The sequence below is a fragment of the Alternaria alternata genome, assembly GCF_001642055.1.
Source record: "Alternaria alternata strain SRC1lrK2f unplaced genomic scaffold CC77scaffold_17, whole genome shotgun sequence".
Classification (NCBI taxonomy): Eukaryota; Fungi; Ascomycota; class Dothideomycetes; order Pleosporales; family Pleosporaceae; genus Alternaria; species Alternaria alternata.
Genome location: NW_017306206.1, coordinates 794562 through 817959, shown reverse-complemented (window position 1 = coordinate 817959; position 23398 = coordinate 794562). Strand labels below are relative to the sequence as shown.

General features: G+C 51.2%; 7 protein-coding genes across 7 annotated transcripts; 6 read left to right on the top strand and 1 right to left on the bottom strand.

The window, feature by feature from the left end:
- The first annotated feature begins 92 nt into the window (after positions 1–92).
- CC77DRAFT_248905 (anthranilate synthase component 2) lies at positions 93–2862 on the top strand. The gene is made up of 2 exons (XM_018530857.1): positions 93–531; positions 664–2862. Exons 1-2 carry the CDS (start codon positions 212–214, stop codon positions 2657–2659), a joined length of 2316 nt encoding a protein of 771 aa, XP_018383455.1. The 5' UTR covers positions 93–211; the 3' UTR covers positions 2660–2862.
- Positions 2863–3064: 202 nt separating this feature from the next.
- On the top strand, positions 3065–5468 carry CC77DRAFT_1064005 (hypothetical protein; the record flags this gene model as incomplete). The annotated part of the gene is made up of 2 exons (XM_018528682.1): positions 3065–4561; positions 5286–5468. The coding sequence occupies 2 exons, from the start codon at positions 3065–3067 to the stop codon at positions 5466–5468; spliced, it is 1680 nt and encodes a 559-aa protein (XP_018383454.1).
- Positions 5469–6585: 1117 nt separating this feature from the next.
- Positions 6586–7805, top strand: CC77DRAFT_941286 (t-SNARE; the record flags this gene model as incomplete). The annotated part of the gene is made up of 3 exons (XM_018534789.1): positions 6586–6708; positions 6760–7410; positions 7464–7805. The coding sequence occupies 3 exons, from the start codon at positions 6586–6588 to the stop codon at positions 7803–7805; spliced, it is 1116 nt and encodes a 371-aa protein (XP_018383453.1).
- Positions 7806–9009: 1204 nt separating this feature from the next.
- On the top strand, positions 9010–10811 carry CC77DRAFT_968684 (hypothetical protein). Its single transcript, XM_018535773.1, has 2 exons — positions 9010–9283; positions 9334–10811. The coding sequence occupies exons 1-2, from the start codon at positions 9178–9180 to the stop codon at positions 10593–10595; spliced, it is 1368 nt and encodes a 455-aa protein (XP_018383452.1). The 5' UTR covers positions 9010–9177; the 3' UTR covers positions 10596–10811.
- A 2500-nt stretch (positions 10812–13311) lies between these two features.
- CC77DRAFT_1033317 (hypothetical protein) lies at positions 13312–16361 on the bottom strand (the record flags this gene model as incomplete). Its single annotated transcript, XM_018526791.1, has 5 exons — positions 13312–14334; positions 15768–16042; positions 16095–16212; positions 16261–16294; positions 16351–16361. 5 exons carry the CDS (start codon positions 16359–16361, stop codon positions 13312–13314), a joined length of 1461 nt encoding a protein of 486 aa, XP_018383451.1.
- Positions 16362–16484: 123 nt separating this feature from the next.
- On the top strand, positions 16485–18268 carry CC77DRAFT_1022906 (glutamate-cysteine ligase regulatory subunit). The gene is made up of 2 exons (XM_018525564.1): positions 16485–16819; positions 16864–18268. The coding sequence occupies exon 2, from the start codon at positions 16871–16873 to the stop codon at positions 17789–17791; it is 921 nt and encodes a 306-aa protein (XP_018383450.1). The 5' UTR covers positions 16485–16819; positions 16864–16870; the 3' UTR covers positions 17792–18268.
- A 790-nt stretch (positions 18269–19058) lies between these two features.
- CC77DRAFT_248708 (hypothetical protein) lies at positions 19059–19872 on the top strand. The gene has a single exon (XM_018530855.1). The coding sequence runs from the start codon at positions 19385–19387 to the stop codon at positions 19745–19747; it is 363 nt and encodes a 120-aa protein (XP_018383449.1). The 5' UTR covers positions 19059–19384; the 3' UTR covers positions 19748–19872.
- Positions 19873–23398: the final 3526 nt, after the last annotated feature.

Here is a 23398-nt window from a genome sequence, read left to right as displayed (position 1 = left end):
ACATTCGTTCCTTTTCTACGTTCCTGTCACCAAGTCCACACACGTTTCTCGGCGCGGGCTCCGTTCATCGGCATCTAATATACTCACGACTGCCTCGCCGTCAAAGGACCGGCAATCTTCCTGTCATTTTACCGCCGCAAAGTTACCCAGACGAAGCTATATAGCAGCCACCGGACTCCAAAGGCGCCATTCGCGCAAGAAACCACCCACCATGCCTGCCCTCGCATTGATTGACCATTCGCCCAACAACCCCACCCCCTCTCCACCAATACCGACCGCTTCCAACGTTATACTCATTGACAACTACGACTCCTTCACCTGGAACGTGTATCAATACCTCGTCTTCGAAGGCGCGACCGTGACTGTATACCGAAACGATGAGATCACTGTCGAAGAGTTGATCGCAAAGAATCCTACCCAGCTGGTAATCAGTCCCGGACCGGGACATCCAGAGCGCGATGCAGGCATTAGCAATGCGGCTATCAAGCACTATAGCGGCAAGATTCCAATCTTCGGCGTGTGCATGGGAGAGTGAGTCGTCCTGATTGTTTGTGTCATACGGCATATCACCGCAAGCATTGTTGCAGCTCTCTTTGTAGGGCGGGAAGAGGAATTGAAGGTGTATGAGCGCACAATAGGCGGGGCAGTGCTAACGCGGCGCAGACAGTGCATCTTCTATAGCTACGGCGGTACGGTAGACGTGACAGGCCAGGTCTTGCACGGAAAAACATCGCCTCTCAAACACGACGGCAAAGGCGTCTTTGCAGGCGTCTCGCAGAATGTCCCCGTCACACGCTATCATTCGCTCGCTGGCACCCACGGAACGCTCCCTGACTGCCTCGAGGTCACCGCTACGATACCCGCGAACGAAGACGCCGAAGTGAAGGAAGTCATTATGGGTGTGCGACACAAGGAATACGTTATGGAGGGTGTGCAGTTTCACCCAGAGAGTATCTTGACCGAAGATGGTCGCCTCATGGTGAGGAACTTCCTCAAGATGCAAGGAGGTACCTGGGCCGAGAACGAGCGGTTACAGAAGGAGGCACATGCTCAGGCAGTCGGAGCTGCTGCTAACGGTACAAATGGCGCAAAGAAGGACAAGCAGACATCCATACTGGAGAAGATCTACGACCACCGTAGGGCCTCTGTCGCGGAACAGAAGAAGATCCCATCCCAACGGCCTAGCGACCTACAAGCTTCGTACGACCTTAACCTAGCACCTCCTCAGATCAACTTCCCAGAGCGTCTCAGGCAATCTCCGTTCCGACTATCGCTCATGGCTGAGATCAAGCGCGCATCGCCCTCCAAAGGCATAATCTCCTTGTCTGCGTGCGCTCCTGCCCAAGCAAGGCTTTACGCAAAGGCCGGCGCAAGCACCATCTCCGTCCTCACGGAGCCGGAGTGGTTCAAGGGAAGCATCGACGACCTCAAAGCAGTTCGTCAAAGTTTGGAAGGCATGCCAAACCGTCCTGCTGTCCTGCGCAAGGAATTCATCTTCGAGGAGTATCAGATCTTGGAAGCTAGACTCGCAGGTGCCGATACTGTATTGCTCATCGTCAAGATGCTTGACGAGGCAGTGCTGAAGAAGCTCTACGACTACTCCAGATCACTTGGAATGGAGCCCCTAGTCGAGGTCCAAAACGCAGAAGAAACGGAGATCGCCGTCAAGCTGGGCGCGCAAGTCATCGGTGTGAACAATCGCAATCTTGTCAATTTCGAGGTCGACATGGAGACCACTAATCGACTAATCAACATGGTTCCAAAAGAGACAATTTTGTGTGCGCTCAGCGGTATCGCTGGACCCAAAGATGTCGAACCATACATCAAGAGCGGAGTCGGTGCAGTCTTGGTGGGTGAAGCGTTGATGCGCGCATCTGACACTGCTCAGTTCATTGCTGAGCTCTTGGGTGGCTCATCTACAAAGAAGGCGCAAACAGCCTCAAGCCCGATGGTAAAGATCTGCGGAACTCGGAGTGCAGAGGCCGCAAAGGCTGCAGTCGAGGCAGGAGCTGATCTCATCGGCATGATACTGGCGCCAGGAACCAAGCGAACAGTGACAGCGGAGACAGCACTTGCCATCTCGGAAATGGTACACAAGACTAAAAAGCCGATTGTCTCAAAGTCGGGGCTGCTTGCTGATTCAAAGGCTGCGTCTGATTTCTTTGAGCACGGCGCATCGCGGTTGGTATCAAACGACAGTCGTGCGCTTCTTGTAGGAGTTTTCCGAAACCAATCACTGGAATATGTGCTCGAGCAGCAGCGATTGCTCAGCCTAGACGTTGTACAATTTCATGGTCAAGAGCCACTAGAGTGGGCAAAGCTGGTTCCTGTACCTGTTCTGCGAGCTTTTAACCCGCAAAACCTTGGAATCGGCTCAAGAGGTTATCACGCTCTACCACTCCTGGATGCAGGCTCTGGAGGTTCAGGCCAGCAACTGGATCTCTCCGACGTCAAAGCGGTGTTCGCAAAAGACGATGGGATCAAGGTCATATTAGCAGGTGGGCTGAACCCTGACAACGTACAGTCTATGCTCGCTGGACTCGACGAGTACCGGGATCGCGTTCACGCTGTGGATGTCAGCAGCGGTGTCGAAGAAGACGGACAGCAAAGTCTAGACAAGATACGCGCCTTCATAAAGGCAGCTAAGAACCAGCAATAGGCATCAGAATGAATGTCTAAAATACTACTTCTAAAACGGGAGCTGGAATTCATCAAATACAACGCACTTTGTTCACAGCCTCATGGTATCTCCTTGAATGATTTACGTTCTTCTTTAGGTCTTCTCTTCATCTAAGAATCACATGTTACGGGAAGGATGGGCTGCGTCTCTAGAGACAGCGGTCTGCAAAGGCGCCGCGATCAGTGCCTCTTACCTCGCGAAGACAGCCGCATGGCCCGAGCAAACGCTATATCACATAGACTGCTGCGTGTCACCAAAAGGTAAGATCAGCCCGCCTCGCGCCAGTTCTTGAACCCCGATCCGGATATCACAAAACCTTTTTCTCGTTCGCCATCGAGTTTACATACGAATACTCCTACGTCCCACATCAGCGACGATACCAGAATGGGTATTCTAGACAAGCTAACTATTGCCCTTGTTGGCACACTCCCTCACGATGCTAAGCAGATGAGAAGCTGGATCGAGCGAAACGGCGGTAAATACTCTGCTAAGATCACCAAGAGCGTCACCCACCTCATCGCCAGCAAAGAAGCATACAAGCAGCCCGCCGATGCTGTTCAACAAGCCACCGACTTAGGCATCCATGTAGTCAGCTATGACTGGTTCGACGACTCTCTCCAGGGGAGGAGGAAGCTGAGTGCTAAGAAATATACCTGGACGGTGTTGACGAAAGAGAGGAGAAAGAAGAAAGAGCTCAAAAGGCTGGGTACCTTGTCAGATGGCAGTAAGTTCAGGAAAGGATGCGAGAAGATCAAGGAGTTAACTGGATCAGGTACGTCAAAGAAATCTGCTGTTGTTAAGCCCAGGAAGAGCAAGAGTTTCTTTTTCTCTACCTCTTCTTTGGTGGTCCCACCAACTCCTTTCGTATCTGCAAAAGAGGATCTCTTGCGTAGGAGGGCAGAACGGGAGAGTGCTCCAATCGAAACTATCAATGACTTCACAAGCCCAGCCAACCGATCTCCGAGCTCTTCCGTTCCAAACCCCAAGCCTATTTGTTCATCCCTCAAGAAAGTACCACAAGCTAAAATTTCTCATTGGAAAGAGGACTATCACTACTACCAAGACGTCACGGGCTTTGAGTACAAGATCGTCCTTGTACGTGGCGGCGAGTCTTCAATGGCGAACTACCACATCGGACTCTTGGAGAGTCACACGAAGCCGCATGTGTACTGGGCACTTGTGCAGTACAAGCCTGCCAAAGTTCCACCAGTGAACGACGACGGTTCACACCAACACGTCCAGTATCCTGAAGCCACCCGCCTCCTCTCTCTCGTCACCAAACCTACACCAGTCCCAGAACTCCCTTACAACGGCGAACTATGCCCACGGAACAGCGATTTCGCAACTGCCTCCCGCTCTTTCCGTCACGCGTTCCGTGACCTCACCCTCCTCTCTTGGGAAGAGCGTTTCGACACTAACAAAACCCTGCAAAAGGCGCGCGCCCAACACCTTAACATCGAACCTTTTTGGTACGGAAAACCTAAAATGGGCATGCCGATGGGAATGCTACCGCAAGCGATGGGTTTGTTGACTGGGGAAGTAAGTGGTTTAGAAGTCCGTGGCGATATTGATGATGGGTATGTCCGTGGTGCTTCAAACCTACCGTCCATCAGCGCTCCCCTAACCACGTATGGTATTATCGGTGGCTCTATTCACCATGACGCCGAAGAGTTGCGGAAACACGAGGTGGCTCGTATGCAAAAGATCAAGGACAGGGAGGAAGTCGAGAGGAGATCGAGGGGCCAACCTAGAGGAATGGGCGTCAACCATAACAGGCCTATGTTCAATGGAGCGATGGGTAGGCCGACGGTTGATGCATATGGTCAGCGTATCAATTATGGCAGCAATGGAGATTATACGAAGTATACGGTACCGATGCCGGTAGGTGGTGGAGGGAGTAATAGGGGATTTGTGGCACCGGAGTTTGCGCATTTGTTAGGTGGTGGAAGGAGGAGGGCGTATACCCCGTTTCCAAGTGAGAGAGATGGTTGAATTGGGTGATGGGCGACAGGAGGTGATGCCTAGATTGGTGGATAGGTTTTAGTTTTTCTGTGTGTCTAGCATCCTGCGATCTCTTACACTGGCTATGGTGGTTGAAAGGATTCTGGAAAGACATTAGGGTCAGGGGCGTTGGGCGGTGATCGGCCATGTTTGGCCTTCAACATCCAGTATAATATTTAGCGTGAGTCGCAGTTCTGACATGAGTGCCTTCTGATTGATGGGACCCCATTGCGCATGTTGGTGACTCGCATCATGGTGCTGAGATGACTTGACGGCAGAAAGTGGACTAGACTGACCGCGAGGTATGTATAGGCCTTGTCCCCAATTCTGATTTCGCTAACTTCGCAGGCGAGTAGCTGTATTAAACAGATGGTGTACGAACGACTCAAAGCCTGGATGAAAGGGCAAGCAAACGGCGAACTACCTTAAAGTATCATCTACTACAGAGGTACTGCAAAGCATACCCATTACTTCATCCTTGAAGATAGTATCCCAGGAGGTCTTACGCTCAAAGAATTCTTGAGCTGACTCACAGAATCTGCTACTCATATGTCCGCGCTCTCTGCACTGTGTCCTACGCCTCGCCAAGCTACTACGCTGACAGATTGTGCGACCGGAGTCGGATGTATATCCGGGACTATGCCATAAGAACGACCAGCGGCTCGAAGATGAACTTCAACAGAAAGAGAAGGAGCTTCGTACCGAGAAGGTGCGTAATGTACTGATCGAATCAACGCCGGAGATTGAGAAGAAGGACTGGAACAGCAAGAAGGAGAAGGCTGATTAGAAGAATATCAAGGAGAAGCTGGCGGAATTGGTGTTCAAGAAGATAAAGACAGGCTTCTACAAGTTCGAAGAATAGGATCGGATGAATCCTTGGGATCCGAATCTGGACGATACTATGTTTTGGGCGTAAGCAGTGGACATGGTAGGTGTTGCATAGATGGCTTTGTCCACTTTCGGAGGGGAGAATTAGTAGAATTACTGTCTGTCGTTACAGGGAGAGACTGTTCATTATTCGTTGTATATGTTTTCTTTTTCTTATCCTACATGATTACTTAACGCGCACAACGAAAAGTGAACTTTTGCCATTGACGCTTGTCGAAAAGGGTCGTTGTTGCGAACGGATGCCTTAGAACGCAGGCGCAGCGCTGACACTGCAGTATGCTGGTAGGCGCAGTCATAGGCGCAAGCTCGCACGATCGTCTCTTTTGAGTACACGGGTATCATTTCGCACTTGATTATAGGCATTGAGTATCCGTTGAGCGCGGGAGTTCATAAGCGGCATCTGACATTACCTCATTCGGCGTATTGCCTTGGGCGACAAGACCGAGAGCTAGGTACGCTGAAGCCTCGTACATACCTGGGTATGTTCCATGGGCTTAGGCGCGAACAACACACAATATTGGAAGCATGAAAGCATATAATGAGGAAGCTCAAAATTCGGCTGCCTTGCTCTGCAGCACGATGGCGATGGAGACGATGATGCTGCGCCTCGCGGGAGAGCACGCTAGAGCCACGCGATCATGGCCGGCGATGACTAAGGGCGTGTCTTGCCCGTTCTTGTCCCATTGGTGACGTTGGTCTTCGCGGCTCAGAGCTGGGCTGATTCAACAGGGTCTCATCTTAATTTCCCTCGCAACCCACATCAAAACAAGGTTGCGGCACGCTGCAATTAATCGATTTTCGAGCATTGCCTTACCCCAAGCACAGGCATCCGCTGTTCATTTCATCGTCGCTAGCCTTGTTGTGCGGAAGAATTGCTGGAGTACTCGCCGCGCTCACGCCCGTCAGTCAGCGCAGGATTCCGTAGCTTCCGCGGCTGTTCTCCAAGCTCCAGCTCCACTGCGGCATTCCGAAACCATCGCCCCAACGCTGTCAATCCATCCCAGCATACACCAAACATGTCGCACAACTACGATCAGTACGGCGGCAACCCGTATGGCCAGGCCGAGGCTGGATACGGCGGTCAATCAAACCCATATGGAGGCACCGGCTACGGCTCATCCAACCCCTATGGCGGAGGAGTAAGCAGTCGCACCTGCGCGGCCTGAATTGACAAGACTGACGCGACCAAGCAGTATGACGAGCCGCAACAACAGCTCAACCCTCCCGCGCCGCTCCAACGCCATGGCGAGTCCAACTACTCGCAGCCGTCGCAATATTCGCAAGCCGGTGCGCTGAGCCAGCCCAACACGCAGCAGCAGAATGTTCCTCACACCGACGTGCCAATGAACAATGGCGGTGTCTACGGCGCAAACCCCGGCATGGAGGCGCCAGGACCACAGCCTCTCAATCGCGATGACTTCTTCGCGCGCATCGAAGGCGCAAAGGGTCGCATCGGCCAGCTCACCTCGGACATCCAAGCCATCGCGAGCGTCCACCAGCGCATGCTGTCATCGCCCGATAACCGCTCCACCGCCGAACTCGAGAGCATCGTAACCACCACTCAGATCAGGAACACGCAAATCAAGGACGAGATCAAGTTTCTGGAGAGAGATGCCGTCCGCGACCCCAACGACAAGATGAAGAGGACGCAGGTTGAGGCGCTGAAGAAGCAGTTCAAGACGCAGCTGGAGGACTTCCAGAAAGAGGAGGCAGAGTACTCTAGGAGGTATCGTGAGGCTGTCGGGCGCCAGTACCGCATCATCAACCCGGATGCGACGGATGCCGAGGTCAACGAGATCGCAAACTCGGACCTAGGCGACGAGGGTATCTTCACACAAGCTGTAAGTTGGCAAAGGTCACGCGTGGCTCCAGGACATGACTAACAGCCCAACAGCTCAAATCCAACCGCAGTGGCCAAGCTTCAAGTGTTCTTGGCGCCGTCCGCGCCCGTCACAACGACATCCAGCGCATCGAGAAGACCATGGGCGAGCTTGCCCTTCTCTTCACCCAGCTCAACGAGCAGGTCGTCTACCAAGAGCCCATCATCCAACGGACCGAGGAGCAAACTGTGCAGGTCAAGGACGACACCGAGAATGCGAACAAGCAGTTGGACGAGGGAATCAAGTCCGCTAGGCGCGCGAGAAGGCTCAAGTGGTGGATCCTCTTGACAGTCGTCCTGATTCTGTGCGTTATTGCGCTGGTACTTGGATTGTACTTTGGATTGAAGAACAAATAGAGCACGGCGGGAGCGAGAGCATTGTAATGACCTAAGAGGAGGGAAGGGACGTGATATCATTGGGACTATCGTTCTGTATCTGTATGGGGATTTGTATGGGGAAGTGGATGAACTTCTTTTTCTTTATTATTAGTAATGATCCGGAGCTGTACTCCGCAGCAACGCCGCATGTGTATAAACGGGAGTCGGCAAGGGAATAGGTATTAGCGCTAATGGTATGATGGCGAAAAGCTCGTAAAACAAAGACCGCCTTCCCAACATGTTGAGGCTGAACCACTAATGATCTTCTAGATCCCGCTGGCGCAAGCATTGTCAATAACCCAGACCGGGCGCACGTATTTTCGATAAAGATGATGGCAGTGCAGTCAAAGGTCCGACTGCTTGAGGGTGGTGCTTTCATGTTCATGCTTAAGTCGTTCTCATGTGCGATGGCTGGACGTCGTGTTGAGGAGGTTGACCGATGCTCTAATAATAAGATGGCGAACTAGCCGATTGCGAAAAACCCGCATTCCCAGCGCCAGCATCTCAAATACGGCAGATGATGATGATTCGTCGGGCTACGATTAAAAAATCGAGCAGACCTAGCGTCGTGATGTCAAGACGGTGCAAAGGTCCGGACCGACTGCCTCGTTTCACAACAAAACCGTAGGCAGATATCGCCGTTTCGGAAGCAACCAGCAATGGACCAGCCAGCCATGCTGCAGCAGTTACACGATGCACCCACATGTCGTCATTAATCCAATCTTAGCCGTGGGCCGTCATTTCGGCAGCAAGACTGCGCAGCATGGGGCAAAGACATGCGTTGAACCCGTTTGATACAGATCGCCAGTGTCTGCGCAACAGACTCAGTGAATGATTGACGGCAGACGCGTGTTTCAGCGTCCTTCACTGCAGTCCATCCAAGCATGATCGCCACGGCGAGCCATTCTTCTTAGCTAGGCTTGAGGTGGGCCGGTGGGCGTTGGCGGCTCCTTGGATGTGGGCTTGGTGCGGCTTGTTCAGGGGTTGGCGCTGCTTGCCTCCAGCCGGGCGATGCAGGAGCGATCCCCACCGGGGAAAGAACGAATCAGAAAGGGAAGGCGCCTTCCACTAGGAAATTGGACGCGTCGCCTCCCTCTTCAAACAGTGCTTAACCTGCTTGTTTTCCCTGGAATCTTGGTTTGACCTTTCTTCTTCATCTCACGAACCAAGTGCTTCTTGCCTTGCCTACCTTTTTCTAATCGCAACTTCTTACACTCGTTTCACGGGAGTTGCATTCTTCAAAGACTGTATTTGTTTACTTGACGATCCGACAATCGCTTTATAACAATCGCTCACACCAATTGTCCATACGCCCGCCCACCGTAATATCATCAACTCACACACGACCATCATGAAGACCTTTGCCATCGCCGCCGTTCTCGCGGCTTCCGCTGCGGCCACCCCTACTGCCGCTGTCCAGAAGCGCGCCATCACCCCCGTCACTGTGAAGGGAAATGGTATGTCACGCCACCTATTACCATGACGATCGCCTACTAACACCACTCAGCTTTCTTTGCTGGCAACGAGCGTTTCTACATCCGTGGTGTTGACTACCAGCCCGGTGGCGCTTCCGATGCGAAGGACCCCATCGCTGACGAGGCTGGCTGCAAGCGCGACATTGAGAAGTTCAAGGAGCTCGGTATCAACACCGTCCGCATCTACACTGTCGACAACAGCGCCAACCACGACACCTGCATGGGTCTCCTCGCCGATGCCGGAATCTACCTCGCTCTCGACCTCAACACCCCCAAGTACTCCATCAACCGTGCCGAGCCCCAGAAGTCGTACAACAAGGTCTACTTGCAGAGCATCTTCGCTACCGTCGAGATGTTCGCAAAGTACGACAACACACTGTTGTTCTTCTCCGCCAACGAGGTCATCAACGACGACAAGACCACCAACTGTGCTCCTTACGTCAAGGCTGTCACCCGTGACATCAAGTCCTACATGAACGCTCGCGGTCTCCGCAAGATTCCTGTCGGTTACTCTGCCGCTGATGTCGAGAGCAACCGCTACGAGATGGCCGACTACATGAACTGTGGTGACGATGCCGCTCGCAGCGACTTCTTCGGTTTCAACGACTACTCTTGGTGCGACCCGTCTTCCTACACCACCTCTGGTTGGGACCAGAAGGTTCAGAAGTTCGGCAACTACAGCATCCCTATCTTCCTCTCCGAATACGGCTGCAACAAGGGAACCCGAAAGTTCGAGGAGGTCAAGTCTCTCTACAGCACCGACATGACCGGCGTCTACTCTGGAGGTCTCGTCTACGAATACTCCCAGGAAGACTCCAACTACGGACTTGTTGAAATCAACGGCGACTCCGTCACTGAGCGCGACGACTTCAAGGCCCTCAAGGAGGCTTTCTCTTCCACCAAGAACCCCACTGGCGACGGTGGCTACAAGTCCAACGGCCAGCCCGCCACTTGCCCCGACCAGTCCAAGACCTGGGATGTCACCATGAAGAGCGACGAGCTCCCTGCTGTTCCCTCTGGCGCCAACGACCTTTTCAAGAAGGGTGCTGGCGACGGCCCTGGTCTCTCCGGCTCTGGCTCCCAGCAGGCTGGTTCTTCCGAGACCAACCTCGCCGGTGCTGGTGACGGTGCTGTCACCTCCGGCGGTGTCGTTCCCAGCTCCACCGGTGGTGCCAGCGCTTCCGGCTCTGCTGGTGCCGCTGCTTCCGTCCGCCCCGAGTTCAGCTTCGCTCCTCTCGTCTGCGGTGCCGTTGTCCTCGCCTCCTCGCTCTTCGGCGGTGCTCTTATCTTGTAAGAGTGTTTTGCTACGATAGAGCTTCGAGTGTTTCTTTCCGCTTCAACATGTATACCCTCTTTTTGGGTTTCGGTCGGATCGAGTAATGCAACGACCCAGCGCGGGCAACGTTATTGTGATAGATTTGGCTTCTGTTTAACTCAAGTCGCATAGTGTGGTTTCGGGACCGACTTTTGATGGGAGTTGGTCGGACTTTTGTTCGACTTGGCGTCCTGCTTTTTTGTTGTTCACTTTGTTTGAGTATCTCAGTATATATCAAGAAATACAAACACATTGAAAAATAACGAGTGTTGACTTCACATGGTGATGGTGTGTTGTGGCCCAGCTTTGGAAGAGATGTTGGTACTACAACCTGCTGGTTCTACATGTAGAGCTGCTCTTGCCGCCACTCTACCTTCCTATCGACGAGCCTATCTTTTTTCCAGAAACACAAATGCGGTATCTGATGCTGCTGCTCTCTCCATGCAAGCTGTTAGAGTTAGCATACATGTGCCTTTTCTTTCTCTAATCCTTAGTCGAATGATGTCGTCCTTTGGTCATCTTCAAGTTGCACAATCAAAAATACGCGACTATTAGCATTGACTACCCATCATCGTAATCATCAAAAGCAGAACAGCTTGAAGACATGGCAGTTGTGTCTGCACTGCATTGCTACGTGTTCTTCTCAAGACAATAGATGCCATGTATGCATGGTTCCGCCCACTGCTTCAAATGCAGCTCTTATGCCTTCTATGAGTCGACGTAAGTCGCGAACAATGGTTCCCAAGGGCTATGTCATACGCTTGTCGGACATTATGAAATAGCTGGTACTTTCTAAGTAATGTTTACGACTTTGGAAGGGTCAAAGCATAAAAGCTACCTTTCCCATATCAGTCTTGCCCTCTTTGTTATCACTACCACTCGATGTGTTTTCACCAAAACGCCGGACACCACATGGCATGTGTGTGTCCCTTTCTACTCCAAAAGGACAACGAAATGCTTTTCATGAGCGTGTTTATTTCCAAAACACACCAATTTAAACCCATGTGCAATGGAGTAAGTCGAATTGGCCTTGCTCGGTTAGAAGCAATATAAACATTCTTCTACATTATCCCGTGTATCCATTACTCAGCACCTACATTCCAACAACTAACAAATCTGCTCTGACCCGGTTCATGTGCGGTTCGCTATCTTGGTCCAATTTCCAAAAAGAAATAACGCACCAGTATGATTTTGGAGTAAGTTTGCGAAGTCCAGATGCCTTGTTCCGAGATTCAAGCTACTGGGATAGCATTGAGTGCAGTACCATCTTCCTGTGGATAGGAAGGAATAATATAGAGCAATATAGGCGTGCGCGGCACGACTTCAAGTACATACTCGAGTGCACGACTTAGTACAAAGTCTCTCTCCTCGGCTGCTCCTCGTTTTCCTCTCTATCAAACACTCTCCTCTTATTTCCAAACCCCAAAACTTCAACAAGTATGTGTGCCTGGCTTCAAGAATCTTCTTGGATAATTTCATGAGCAGCGAGGCGCTGTTTCGATAAAACTTGGAGTATCCTCGTACATGTTTTTTCCTCACCTCGGAGCTGCACAAAAAAGCTTCGGTTGGCTTTCTCATGAAACTAAAAATGAGAGCTTCATATATATATAGGCACCTGAAACCTCTCCGCGTTAGTGGTATGAATACTACCTCTCTCCTGATCCCTTCCTACTTTCACTTTCCACCATACTCTGGGGAGGGATTTTCATCGAATATATATGGGAAACAGATAATGGCCTTTCCCTTCTCTTTCCCAAAATAACAGTGCGGCACTGGCATGGCCGTCTTTGCTTTGACGAATAAAATATATACGCCACTTTTGAACGTCGTATTTCTCCTATGCTGCCATATCAAAAGCACTCAGCCCACTATTATGCTGCGAACACCTCAGTCGTGACCACTACATGACACTGCACGCGGTGTGCAACAAGCGAAACACGAGATTAATCAACGTGCTTAGTGCATAGGGCTCAGACTTCCAGTTGTCAAACTTCGCGCTGGCAGGAGACGTGTACATTGTGGCCAGCAAGATATATTAGTTCAACATGACTCGTCCAATATCGCGTGGTTGCTATTGGAATCTCTGAATTTTAGAAACGGATGGAAGGCAGACAAGCTAAGACTGAAAACATTGGGTTCCAGACTTCAAGACGCAGTCACTTGTGCAACGTGTGAAGTGTGATGTGTCTTTGTCTGCGTACCCACACATGACACTTTCAAGTTGAGATTTGGAGGCTACTGTTAATTGATGAACATTGTAATACACCATTAGAACCGCAATGTCGTGTACACCTTCGTCACCCGACCATGTCATCCCATCATTTGCAGTGATCCATCACTACACCATTTGTCAAATACGCAAACAGCTAACAAACGCAAACAGTTTAACAGAAAAGAACACATAGACAAGGGGGTATCTCAAGGCTCAGACGATATGCAACAAGGACGTTATGACGCGATCGCTCCCACCGACCGTAACGCCTTGTGTCAGTCATGGTCGTCTTCTCACGAGCCGGTGAAGAGATGCCAGACAACTGTAAAAACAGAAAGAAAGACAAACCACATAACGCCTCAAATGCCGCATTGCAAATCAAACAAGGAGAATGAGGCTCGTTGTGAGAGCCATTTGGCATGTTGAGTGCCATCAATCCCACCTGGTTCAAGGTGGCGGCGGCCGACGAAGACGGATGGGAGCTCAGACCTCCATCCTTTCCATAGCGCACTCGCTCATCGACCGTATCTTGCTCACAGCCCTCTCTCGGTCGACCAGTGACTCAACATCGCTGTCGTCCTCACTCTCGTAGTATTCGGCATCCATGCTCATCTCTCTGGCTGGCAGGTACCGTTGTTGTTCAGCGTCGACAACATCACCGGGGTGATCAATGACCATGTTGTCGAGCTCGTCACTGTCTCCGTATGCCTCGAGTCCTTTTCTAGCACGGTCACCGAGCCAGTATTCGGCACGCTTCCTGCTTCCTGCGTTGGCGCTGGACTCGTATTTCGATGCTTTGAACTTGGACATGAGCGACATGGCGACACTAGGCGAGTTCGATAGAGCAGATACTCCGCGAAGGTAGAAGTATGCGACTCGCTTACGCTCCTTGTTGTACAGGAAAAAGTGGTGACTCCAAATGGCGCCGTCGTCAGCAAATGGGTCATCTGAAGGCTCCCATGCATAGTATTCGCAGTTTGACATCTCCATCTCGCTGTCAAGTAGGTGCCAACTCCGTGGACTCCAGATCGGTGAGCCAAGCGGTGTGACTGCGCCTGCTGGTAGTCCTGCAGAGTAAACTTGTGGGCGGAGGTAGTACATTGTTGTGTCGATCTTGTGCATGAAGCTGTGTATGGTCTCGCGACGGAACTCGTCCGGATTCAGTGTATTGGCAAAATCGTAATCGATGTGGGTTGCGTTGAGCGTCGCGATCAGGTAGGCAAATGTATGACGGTTCGCGGCTTCGCTGAAGGTTCCGAATGGTGTGTCTCGAGAGACATCGAGTTGGTCTGCAAACTGAGCGGCAGATTGCTCGGAGAGCCCTGCCACCGCCGACAGCAAGTCCTTGTGTCGCTCCTCGAGCGTCCGCTCGATGCGCTTGTATAGTTTCTTGTCGCTACCGGCTGCTTTTATCGTCCACAGATCGCATCCGCCGATGATGGCTGTATCTTGCGTGTCGAAGTTGAGAGCGAGGTTGACCTCGTGGAGGGCGCACAAATCGAGGTACTGCGGTCCCACCGGGTTAGCTGCGTCATAGCCTCCAGCCTTATCGCATCGTGTACGTACCTTCATTGTGCTTGCTGTAGGCTCCTATTGCCTGAATATTTCTTATAGAATATGTCGCGTATGATCCAGGATCTTTGAGATAAGAGAGTACTTCAGCGGGCCGTAGCTGCTGGTGGAGGTGATGTGTTGGTCGGGAGGGGGTAGCCTGCGCGAACCGATACAACCAGTAAACACGACTCTAGGCTGGCTGCAGAGAGGAGAGGGTACTGTTGTTCGGCCAGACAGTCGTCTAGCAGGCAGTGGACATATGTATGGCTTGGGTGTAGATGTGGTGTGAGATGTCGGTGTCGCTCTTACGACGTGGTCGCGATTGCGGAGAAGGTCAGCTTGGCGGTGTCGCCGAGCTAACAGCGGCATGTGTGTCGGGTCTTCCTTCCTGATTGGTCGATGCGACACCAAGCCCTCAACCAACAACAGCTGCCGATAAGGCCGAATGGGTAGTTGGCGAGAGGCGACTGGTGTTGAGCGATGATGTTAGTTGTGCTTAGTACCGAATATGTCTGAGCATGTCATCTGATGTTGTTCGAGCACGTGAAGGAGGACAGGAAGCTGCCTGGCAATGAACCCAGATGGATTCGGCAGCGTTTCATTTGATGTATGCATGTCAAGGTTCTGAACGAAGGACCAAACGTTGATCCGAACCAATTGCTGTCACGATGTGCAGTGCCTAGGTGGTGTGGAGACCTGTAGCTAGATGGATAAGGTAAGTAAACCAGCATAAAGGAAAAAGAAAGCAACAAGAGAGAATGATCAAGTCTATCAAGGGTGAAGTCTCGATATCATGATGTGTAATCACGTTCGAGCCCATGAGCCACTTGTGTCAAACCTAGCTGTGTCGAGCAAGCCCGCCAGTCCGAGGTGTTTGAATTGTAGTAGATAGAGTACAGCTACCGCCATCCGCTCTACAAGGCAGGATGGCAGGTAGTGCGTTCTCCAGATGATCCGACTCCCTGCGCCGTGTGATATCGTGTTGCTCCGACGCCTGCCCTTGAGAAGATCTTTAGCAATGAAGCGGATGAACCGTATCGCAACGCACGACTGTGTGCCGTGCTGCCTACGCCCATACTCCAATAACGCCGTACAGCATGTGTTCGTATGCGCAAACCGGGTCCGGTCTCATAGGATGCCGCTCTCTTTAAGTCGGCCTTTGAAGTCATCCGCATCCTGGAAAGCCATCAGGCGCGGTCAGTGAGGGCTCTTGGGACGGTCGGTGACAGAGGACCAAAAGACGAGTTGTGTAATGGTGCGTTCCGTACACGCTTTACATAATCTTGGTAACGATATCGTCCTCAGCCTGACGACACGGCGCGTCAGCCAGCTGGTGCTATGGGTGTGCGGCGAAGCGGACCCGAAAGTCATCACACTTCACTCACCTCCATATCTTCGAGGCTGTCTTGCTGTCCAATGCACCGTAACACGTTCTTCTTGCTGCTCTCTTGCATCTCCCCCGCAAGCAGCAGCTCGTCGAGGATGAAGTATGCCTTTTGGAAGTTGAAGATGATGTCGAGCTCGCAGACGTTGCCGTAGTACTTGTCCATCTGCTCAACGTAGCGGTGGACGATTTCGAGCGTGATCAGCTCATTGTCGGTCGAGTCGCAGCCGGCGATGAAGAAGAGCGAGGCATATCGGCGATAGACGATCTTGGTGTCTAGCAGAATGTGTGAGCTAGCGAAGCTATTACCCCTGCGGGACCCACTGACCTTTGTACTCTAAGAAGTTGCACATGCGCGTGCGGCGGGCGAGGACGAGCTGCGAGACGTCTTTGACAATCTTGGCCTTGTCCTTGGGGGCGAGTGTGGTGAACCACTTGGCTAGGCGCTACGAGCTTCAGCAGAGGGACTTGTGATTCTAGGGTGAGGGACCAACCACTTTGCCCTGCCGGGACAGCAGAATGAGGTATCTACAACTGTCAGTCACTACAGTCCATGGCATGCAATAGCACAGCAGAGCTCTTACTTGATTGTCATGGTGTCGTGTGAGGAGAAGATGCCGGTAGCGTCGTGTCTGGTGCACTTGCTTGGGGAAAGATGTTAGGTTCGGCGATCGGCGGTCACAGGCCAGCCCCGCGACTTTGAGACGTCAATGCGCCTCGTCCATTGCCATATCCCCGCTATCGCCATCCAAATTTGTAGATATACCCAATGGGCTTTATGCGCATGCACTTCTGATTCTCGCCTTCTGCTTTGTTCCCATCTGCCATTCAGCCTTTCCGCGCTACTGCAAATCCGACGCGACTGCCTTCCCAAGACGGCCCACCCGCTGACAAACGTTCACTGTCCCCGTCTCGCGACTCGAATAACCCCGAAGAGTCACCATCCCAGAACACACACAATAAGCTTTCGTCGTCAGAGGCCTTCTATCTTGCGTCATTGTTCAGCCTCTTGAGCTGGCCAACCACAATCATGAAGCTCATACTCTCTACCTCGTATGTCTTGCCCAGACCATCCAAGACGGTACCTAACAACACAGGAATACCATGTCCGGTGGTCCTTCCGTAATAAGACGACCCTTCTTCGAGAAATCAAACACCGAACTCACTTCCTCCCTCCGCGCAAACTTCGCCGCCCACCAACCCTCTCCAACGCCCTCCAAAACAAACTACGCAACGTGGACCACCAAGGCCGACTCAGCCTTATATGTACCCACGCATACACCATCACCTCTTGCTGAACCCCGAGAATCATACGACATCACAGTCAAACTATTCTACCTCCCCAACATACCCACAGACCGGCGCTGCGCACAAACACGGGAAGCGATAGAGCTCGTACTGAAGGAACTGGGTACATCATCTATAGATCTCCTGATCGTAAGCTTCCCAGGAATAACATTCGACGCCGACGATGAAGATTCCGATCTCGACGATGACGATCCGCCTTCGCCCCCATCTGCGACACAATCCACCTCCGAGAACACTGCGGGCGACTGCCCCGAAGCCGGGGCACCACCAGAAGACATAGAAACCATGGTAACAACATGGCGCTCGCTCGAGAAACTCCACGCAGAAGGTCTCGTATCAAAACTTGGAATTGCGGAATTCGGCGTCGCGCGCCTGACCAAGTTCCTCGAACAAACAAAGATAAAACCAAGTGTGAATCAGATCAATGTCAGGGACTGCTGTGTTGTACCCAAACCTTTGATACTATATGCTAAGCAACAGCAAATCGAGCTGCTGACACATAATGACTGCACCAACATCCTACCGCGCGGGACACTACGACAAATACTTGGATCAGGTGAAGAAGGTTCGGGTGTGCTGGCAGGAAATGGAAATGATGAGGGTCTCAGGGGCGATGTCGAGCCGCAGTGGGTAGTCAAATACACCGCCGTTGTCAAAGATAGGGGTGTTGTGGAAAGTAAAGGCTATTTCGCCGTAGCAGAGTTGAGGGACTCATGAGGATGCTTTCTCACGGCAAGATTACGATCACACGAATCGACTACACGACTTGCATCTCTCCAGTTACCAAGTTTCATGTGTACATATGTTGGGGTCTGCTCACTATCTCCTTACATGTTCTTGTGTATGGCATTGTATGCTGAATAGACGCCCAAGATGCCGCACCCCTTACACTTCAAGGATGCCCCGCCCGCCCCAAGATTCGCTCCTAGTAACGGGTTGCCGCACTTCTTACATGTCGGCTCAAGGATGCCAATGTTATCGATTTCCACAGATTTTGATGGCGAGCGATCTGCTCCGGTCTTGCCCCCCTTATTTGTGAATTTGGTCGAGTCAGACATAGTGGTTCGCTTGGTGTTGGTATCAGGATCCTTGGAAATTTTCAGGCGTTTGGAAAGGAGTTGAATGATCTCGCTGGTAGGTATGTGTTGTCGGTAAGAAGTCGTTGGGAGCTATGCGGTATATATACATCAAGTCTATTCACTGTGTGATCTACTGATCAGTTACTGTGTACCTATGATTTCCCTGCCGCAGCGCGGCATCTTCTGAGACAACAACTTCAGTCTGTCACCACGAGTGTCTTGATCATCATGGCTTCTAGCTAGTGATGCATTATGCCACGTTAAAGTCTCAGTCTGACAAGCTGAGTTGCTACGTATGTGGTTGACTGATACATGATCGATGACAGCTGTGAAGATATAGTTACTTCTTGCACGCCAGCGTTCACAACGCGAGTCGATCACGAATCCCAGCTACATAACCCTCTCTATGTCTCACTATCTTGATACCCGGGTTGATAGTTCTCCACATCCTTTCCACACTCATACGCGCCAGCTCACTCTTCCAATGGTAACAGAAACCAAAGCTGCAAATAAACAGTGCGCCAAAAGCAGACCAAAGGGACCATCCAATACAGAACGAACTCCAAAATCAGAGACAGAACTCCTCATTCCTTACGTCTCCGATGATGATGACTCCGATACCGAGGACGAAGATGCATCTTTCGGTCACTGCTGGAACTGTGACGCTCCTCTCCCACCGCCTACCCCGTCCAAATTCACTGTTGAATGTATTGAGTGCCAATTCCCTAATTGAGAACGTACCTAGACGGATGACAGAGATTTCTAAGCAGCTTGGATACAAGGCGATGTTACGGGCAGAGTAAGGCGTGTATACGGGCTAGATGAGGTTTTGGGGTATACTTCGATATCAGTATTCAGCTCTTCTTTGCTACCTTATGCTATGTAGTCATTTCGTATTCAACGTCCGCCGCTTCACGAGAAAAACATATCCGTTATCTTTCAGACTTGTTTACTTACTCAAGTGAAAATCCAACCAGGGAAATTAGTCGCAGTATACACACCCAAATGTACGGTTGGTCAATCTCCAAACAGCGCAACCATATATTCACTGCTCCGCTCTGATCGTGTCAGCCCTGCTTGATCCCAAAACAATGTAAAAGCCTTGATCAATACCCCACTGAGCCATTAGTATACGAAAAACCTTACTCCCAGGTCCTTATAACACATCTTGGGCACATGCTTACATTACCTACCCAACCACTTCAGCTCTGATATTACCAATACCAGCACCATGTCCGACCAGTATCAATCAGACGCCCCTAAAGCATTCTTCTCACCTCTAGACTTCGGCGCAAAAACTTCAGACAAACCTGCCGTTATCATCTCTACATTCATTTCTACCTCCAATTCTCGAGCAGCTTCACCACAACTACCAACCGCATCGCACAGTAGCGCATCAGCACCGTCTTCCTCTATTTCTGCCTACATGCAAACTGACAAGGGAATTCACTACAAGGACGAAAGAGAAAAGGCCAAGAACGGGAATGTGATCACCGCTACGAAAGAACCATGTGTAGAATGTAGCGGCAAGATAGTTTGGGTAACAAAGGGGCAGTGGTTGATGGTATGCCAGTTGTGTGGCGAACCGCAGTAGGGTTAAACTGTTGGATGTAGAGAAGTGGGTTGTGAACGGGGAGTCCAGGATAGCTAAGGAAGAATGGAAAAGGAATGAGCGAAGAACATCCTTAAGGAAACGACTGGAGAAATGCATGAAACATGCACTCCTATGACCACATAGGGCTCACACAGAGGGTGAGTTTGTATTGAACATGTATCTTTTCCTTTATCGGTCTCGAGTTCCTCAGACTTGGAGGACAATAAACGAGGGAGTATCCAGAAATTTCAAGGCCAAGCTCTGTAGAAGTTGTTTGACTGCTAGATTTGGATCCTGTAATGTTAGTGACCCATTGATTTACAAGACTGTAGCTTTTCACATTGTAGTTCTATCAAGCATTCATCGCTGTAGCAAATTTCGATGAAAACGATCAGCAAGACCATATAAAAAGTTCCCTTTGAATTCTACACATTTCAGTCTCATCATCGGCACAGAGCCAAGCTAACAAGACAGCAGTGACGCGTGTACGACCAGCCGCTAAGTCGTCACAACAGACTATCGCAACCTAGGGAATCCCTTGGTCATCCCCGTCCCAGTTAGACGGCAGTGGGGAACATGATGTGTCGACTAGACGCGCGGGCCTAGCGGGAGCAAGCGCTTGGGAAGGAAGGCCGTTCAACCAAGCGACATCCAAGTGAGGAAATCCCTTTTCCTAATCCAACAGGTGTTGAGGTCCAGAAAGAGCAGTTGCTGCGGTCGATTAATCCTTCTGATTAAGCATGCAGGTGACAGGAGATGATATGTCCCTCAACACTTTACGGCTTTGGGTCTGATAGACTTGGTGTTCTCCTCGCTTGGTAGTGAGTGCCAGTGGTGTATCGGATTAGCATGCATCCGCCCAAGCGATCTCATGGTGGATGGTAATAAGGCACCATGCTATCAAGTGCGCGATTTGATTCCTAATCTGACCGCATACGGCAGTACGCCCTAGGGCAATCGCTTGTTTGGTGAATGCGTATCGAGATGCTTTAGTGCCTCCAAGGTTGACAGTTGGGCGTTGAAACTGCGGAGCATCTTATCACATGCAGATACTCATCCCATCTGAGGTCAGCGACGAACTCAAAGTTGGTGGCGCAACGCCCGGGCCCAGGAACAAGTCCCGTGGACTTTTAATCCTCACCGATCAGGAAGTATAACCACGAGTTCGCCTTATCGATAGAAACTAGGTTTGCCGTGCCGCATGTTTGCTTCTCTGGACCGATGAAAAAGGACAAGCGAATTCAATCCCAGCGCTACGGCAACAAGAAGACAGGCCAGTTATGTTTAGGTGCAGTACACCCACCAGGCAATATCGCCGCGATGAAACCGAAGGTATCAAGGCATGTTTATAGATGGTCTGGTGGTTGTTAACTAGAATTGTTGCGTCAAGCTTAAGATGCATCTTGCTTTTCCCGCAGATCTGCGCTGACGCTGGTTTCTCACATACAAACATACAAACATCTCACTTTTAGTAAATAGTTGTTACAGCCAAACCTCTATTACTGTAACCTGCTTCGGTATCTGGGCGGGAGCGCTTGAACAAAAGGCATTTCCTTAGTGTCCAGGCAATAGTTGATGACCCTATTGGCGATCGGTCCCATCCGAGTGCAGTTGACGCCAGGGGCCAGAGGGTCCAATGAAGGCTCCGATCGACCCTCCATGAAAGGAAAAAGGATCGTGGTTTGCATGCACTAAAGTGAGCTGCAGTATCGACAATGTCAATGTATTGTTACAGAACGGCTTTCAAAGGCGGCCTCTCAGCTTAGTCGAGTAGACTGCTCTTACGTCTGATGTGCATGAAGATAATCTTCGGCGTACACGTTGCAGATGAGATCAGCACGCGTTCTTGCAGCTCGTCAGCCTGCAGAAGAGCTGTAGAAAGCACGATTAACTTCTGACAGAAGCAGTACGAAACGTGGTGCTGACTGATCGCGCGGATCCTGGTAGCGATGCTGTGCCCTTGCATAAGCTTGGGTGACGATGTTCACGTTCGCATCAAGTTCAACGACCAGCTTATCGTAGACCTGCCCCTAAAGAGGTGCGCAATGTGAGTCGCTCATCGGTGCTTAGCATTTTCCTCCGCTCCAGACCATGAGCAGACACAGACTTGACCAATAATGTCTCTTGGCGACGACGGATCAAGAGGCGACGGACGCTCCGTTGCGGGGGTTGTTCAGGCGAATGTTATCACGAAATGGCGCTGGGTCCGGCAGTGCTTATCCAGGCGTGACAGCTCTCGACTTCAGCTCGTTGTAGTATCCATTAGCGAAAGAGGGGCACTCGAGGGTTTCGCTAGTAGCTGAAGTTGAGAGATCAGCTGGTGCGAGATCTGGCCACGAGTCTTGGTAGGCGAGTAAAGATCAAAGAAACAGCGCGCATGCTGACATCGTCTAGACCTTTTGGTAGCGATCGTTGAGATCCGCTCGCCGTTCCATAGGTAGTGGTCTGAAGACATTGAGCCATGCTTTTCTCTGCATCTGGAACTGCCGGTACATAGGCGATGGTTTCAGATGTGATAGTAGGGTGTGGGGTTGGAGCATCTGGTTCGTCTGGGGAAGAAGCAGCCTAGACTTTGCACCAGCGAACAACCGGAAGCGAGCGGGAGGCAACGAACGACATCTGGTGTCGCATTAGACAACCAGCTGAGTGGTTTACAGCACGGTGAACTCTCTTCTGTTGGGAAGGCGAGTGGTTGGCTGAAATCATCTCGAGTCTGCGGCTCTGCGGACCCAGGCGGCGCTCCTTCGCTCTGTACACGTCGCTGGGTGAGCGCATTCGCGTGCAGCCAGCAAATTACCCGGCCCACCTGGCAACGCAATCTCCCAGGTGTACTCATTGCCTTGTTGTCAAGGCCACGTCAAGCCAGTGAGTATGCCTGGAATCATTATGACGATTGTTCAGAAGAAAGAAACAGTGCTCGCATCGCTCGGGTATGAGGTTTGTCTGTGAGTCCATCAGGTGCTGCTTAAGCAGGGGAGGCGCAGTCGTGGCTTACAGGCCTGTCATTGGCTGTGGTGTCAATAATGCTCATTGCGTTTTCCCCATCGGGCAAGAAGGCAAAATAGAAGCCGGAGATTGCCAATTTCGTCCTTCCTGAGGATCAAAACAGACTTGAAACGAAATTCGCAATTTTGGGTCTCCGTACGCCTCGTAACCTGGCCAGTGTAAACAATACTTCCAAGAATCGCAGTTTCCTAGAAAAAACTGACGGCCGGATAGAGCAGACTCCGTCATTCACTCCATTCCACATCGGACAGCGCGATCTTACCCCTGAGTGGAGTTTGGTAGCTGCGCGTCATAGAAGCCGTTGTTGACGATGTTATTGACACTGACAAGTAACGACGCGTTGGCGGGCGCCAGCGGCAGGTTGGACGCAGGTGGTAGGGCGCTTGGAAGCCAATGGGCTGGCACGGAGACGTTTGCAACTTGTGGAGCAGCACCGTGGCTGTGCAATGCCAAAGCTCGTATACAGTGTTCGCGCTTGCGCAGATGCAGAGCCCAAGAATAACACCAAACGATTTTGATAAAGTTATTGGGAAGAGTAGAGTTGCGGTCCGAAGCTGTAAGATGGCATTTTCGGGTCCCGTACCCAACGATGAGGTTATAGACTCTGTGGTACAAGTTCTTTTTCCTACACCGCTGGTCTCGATC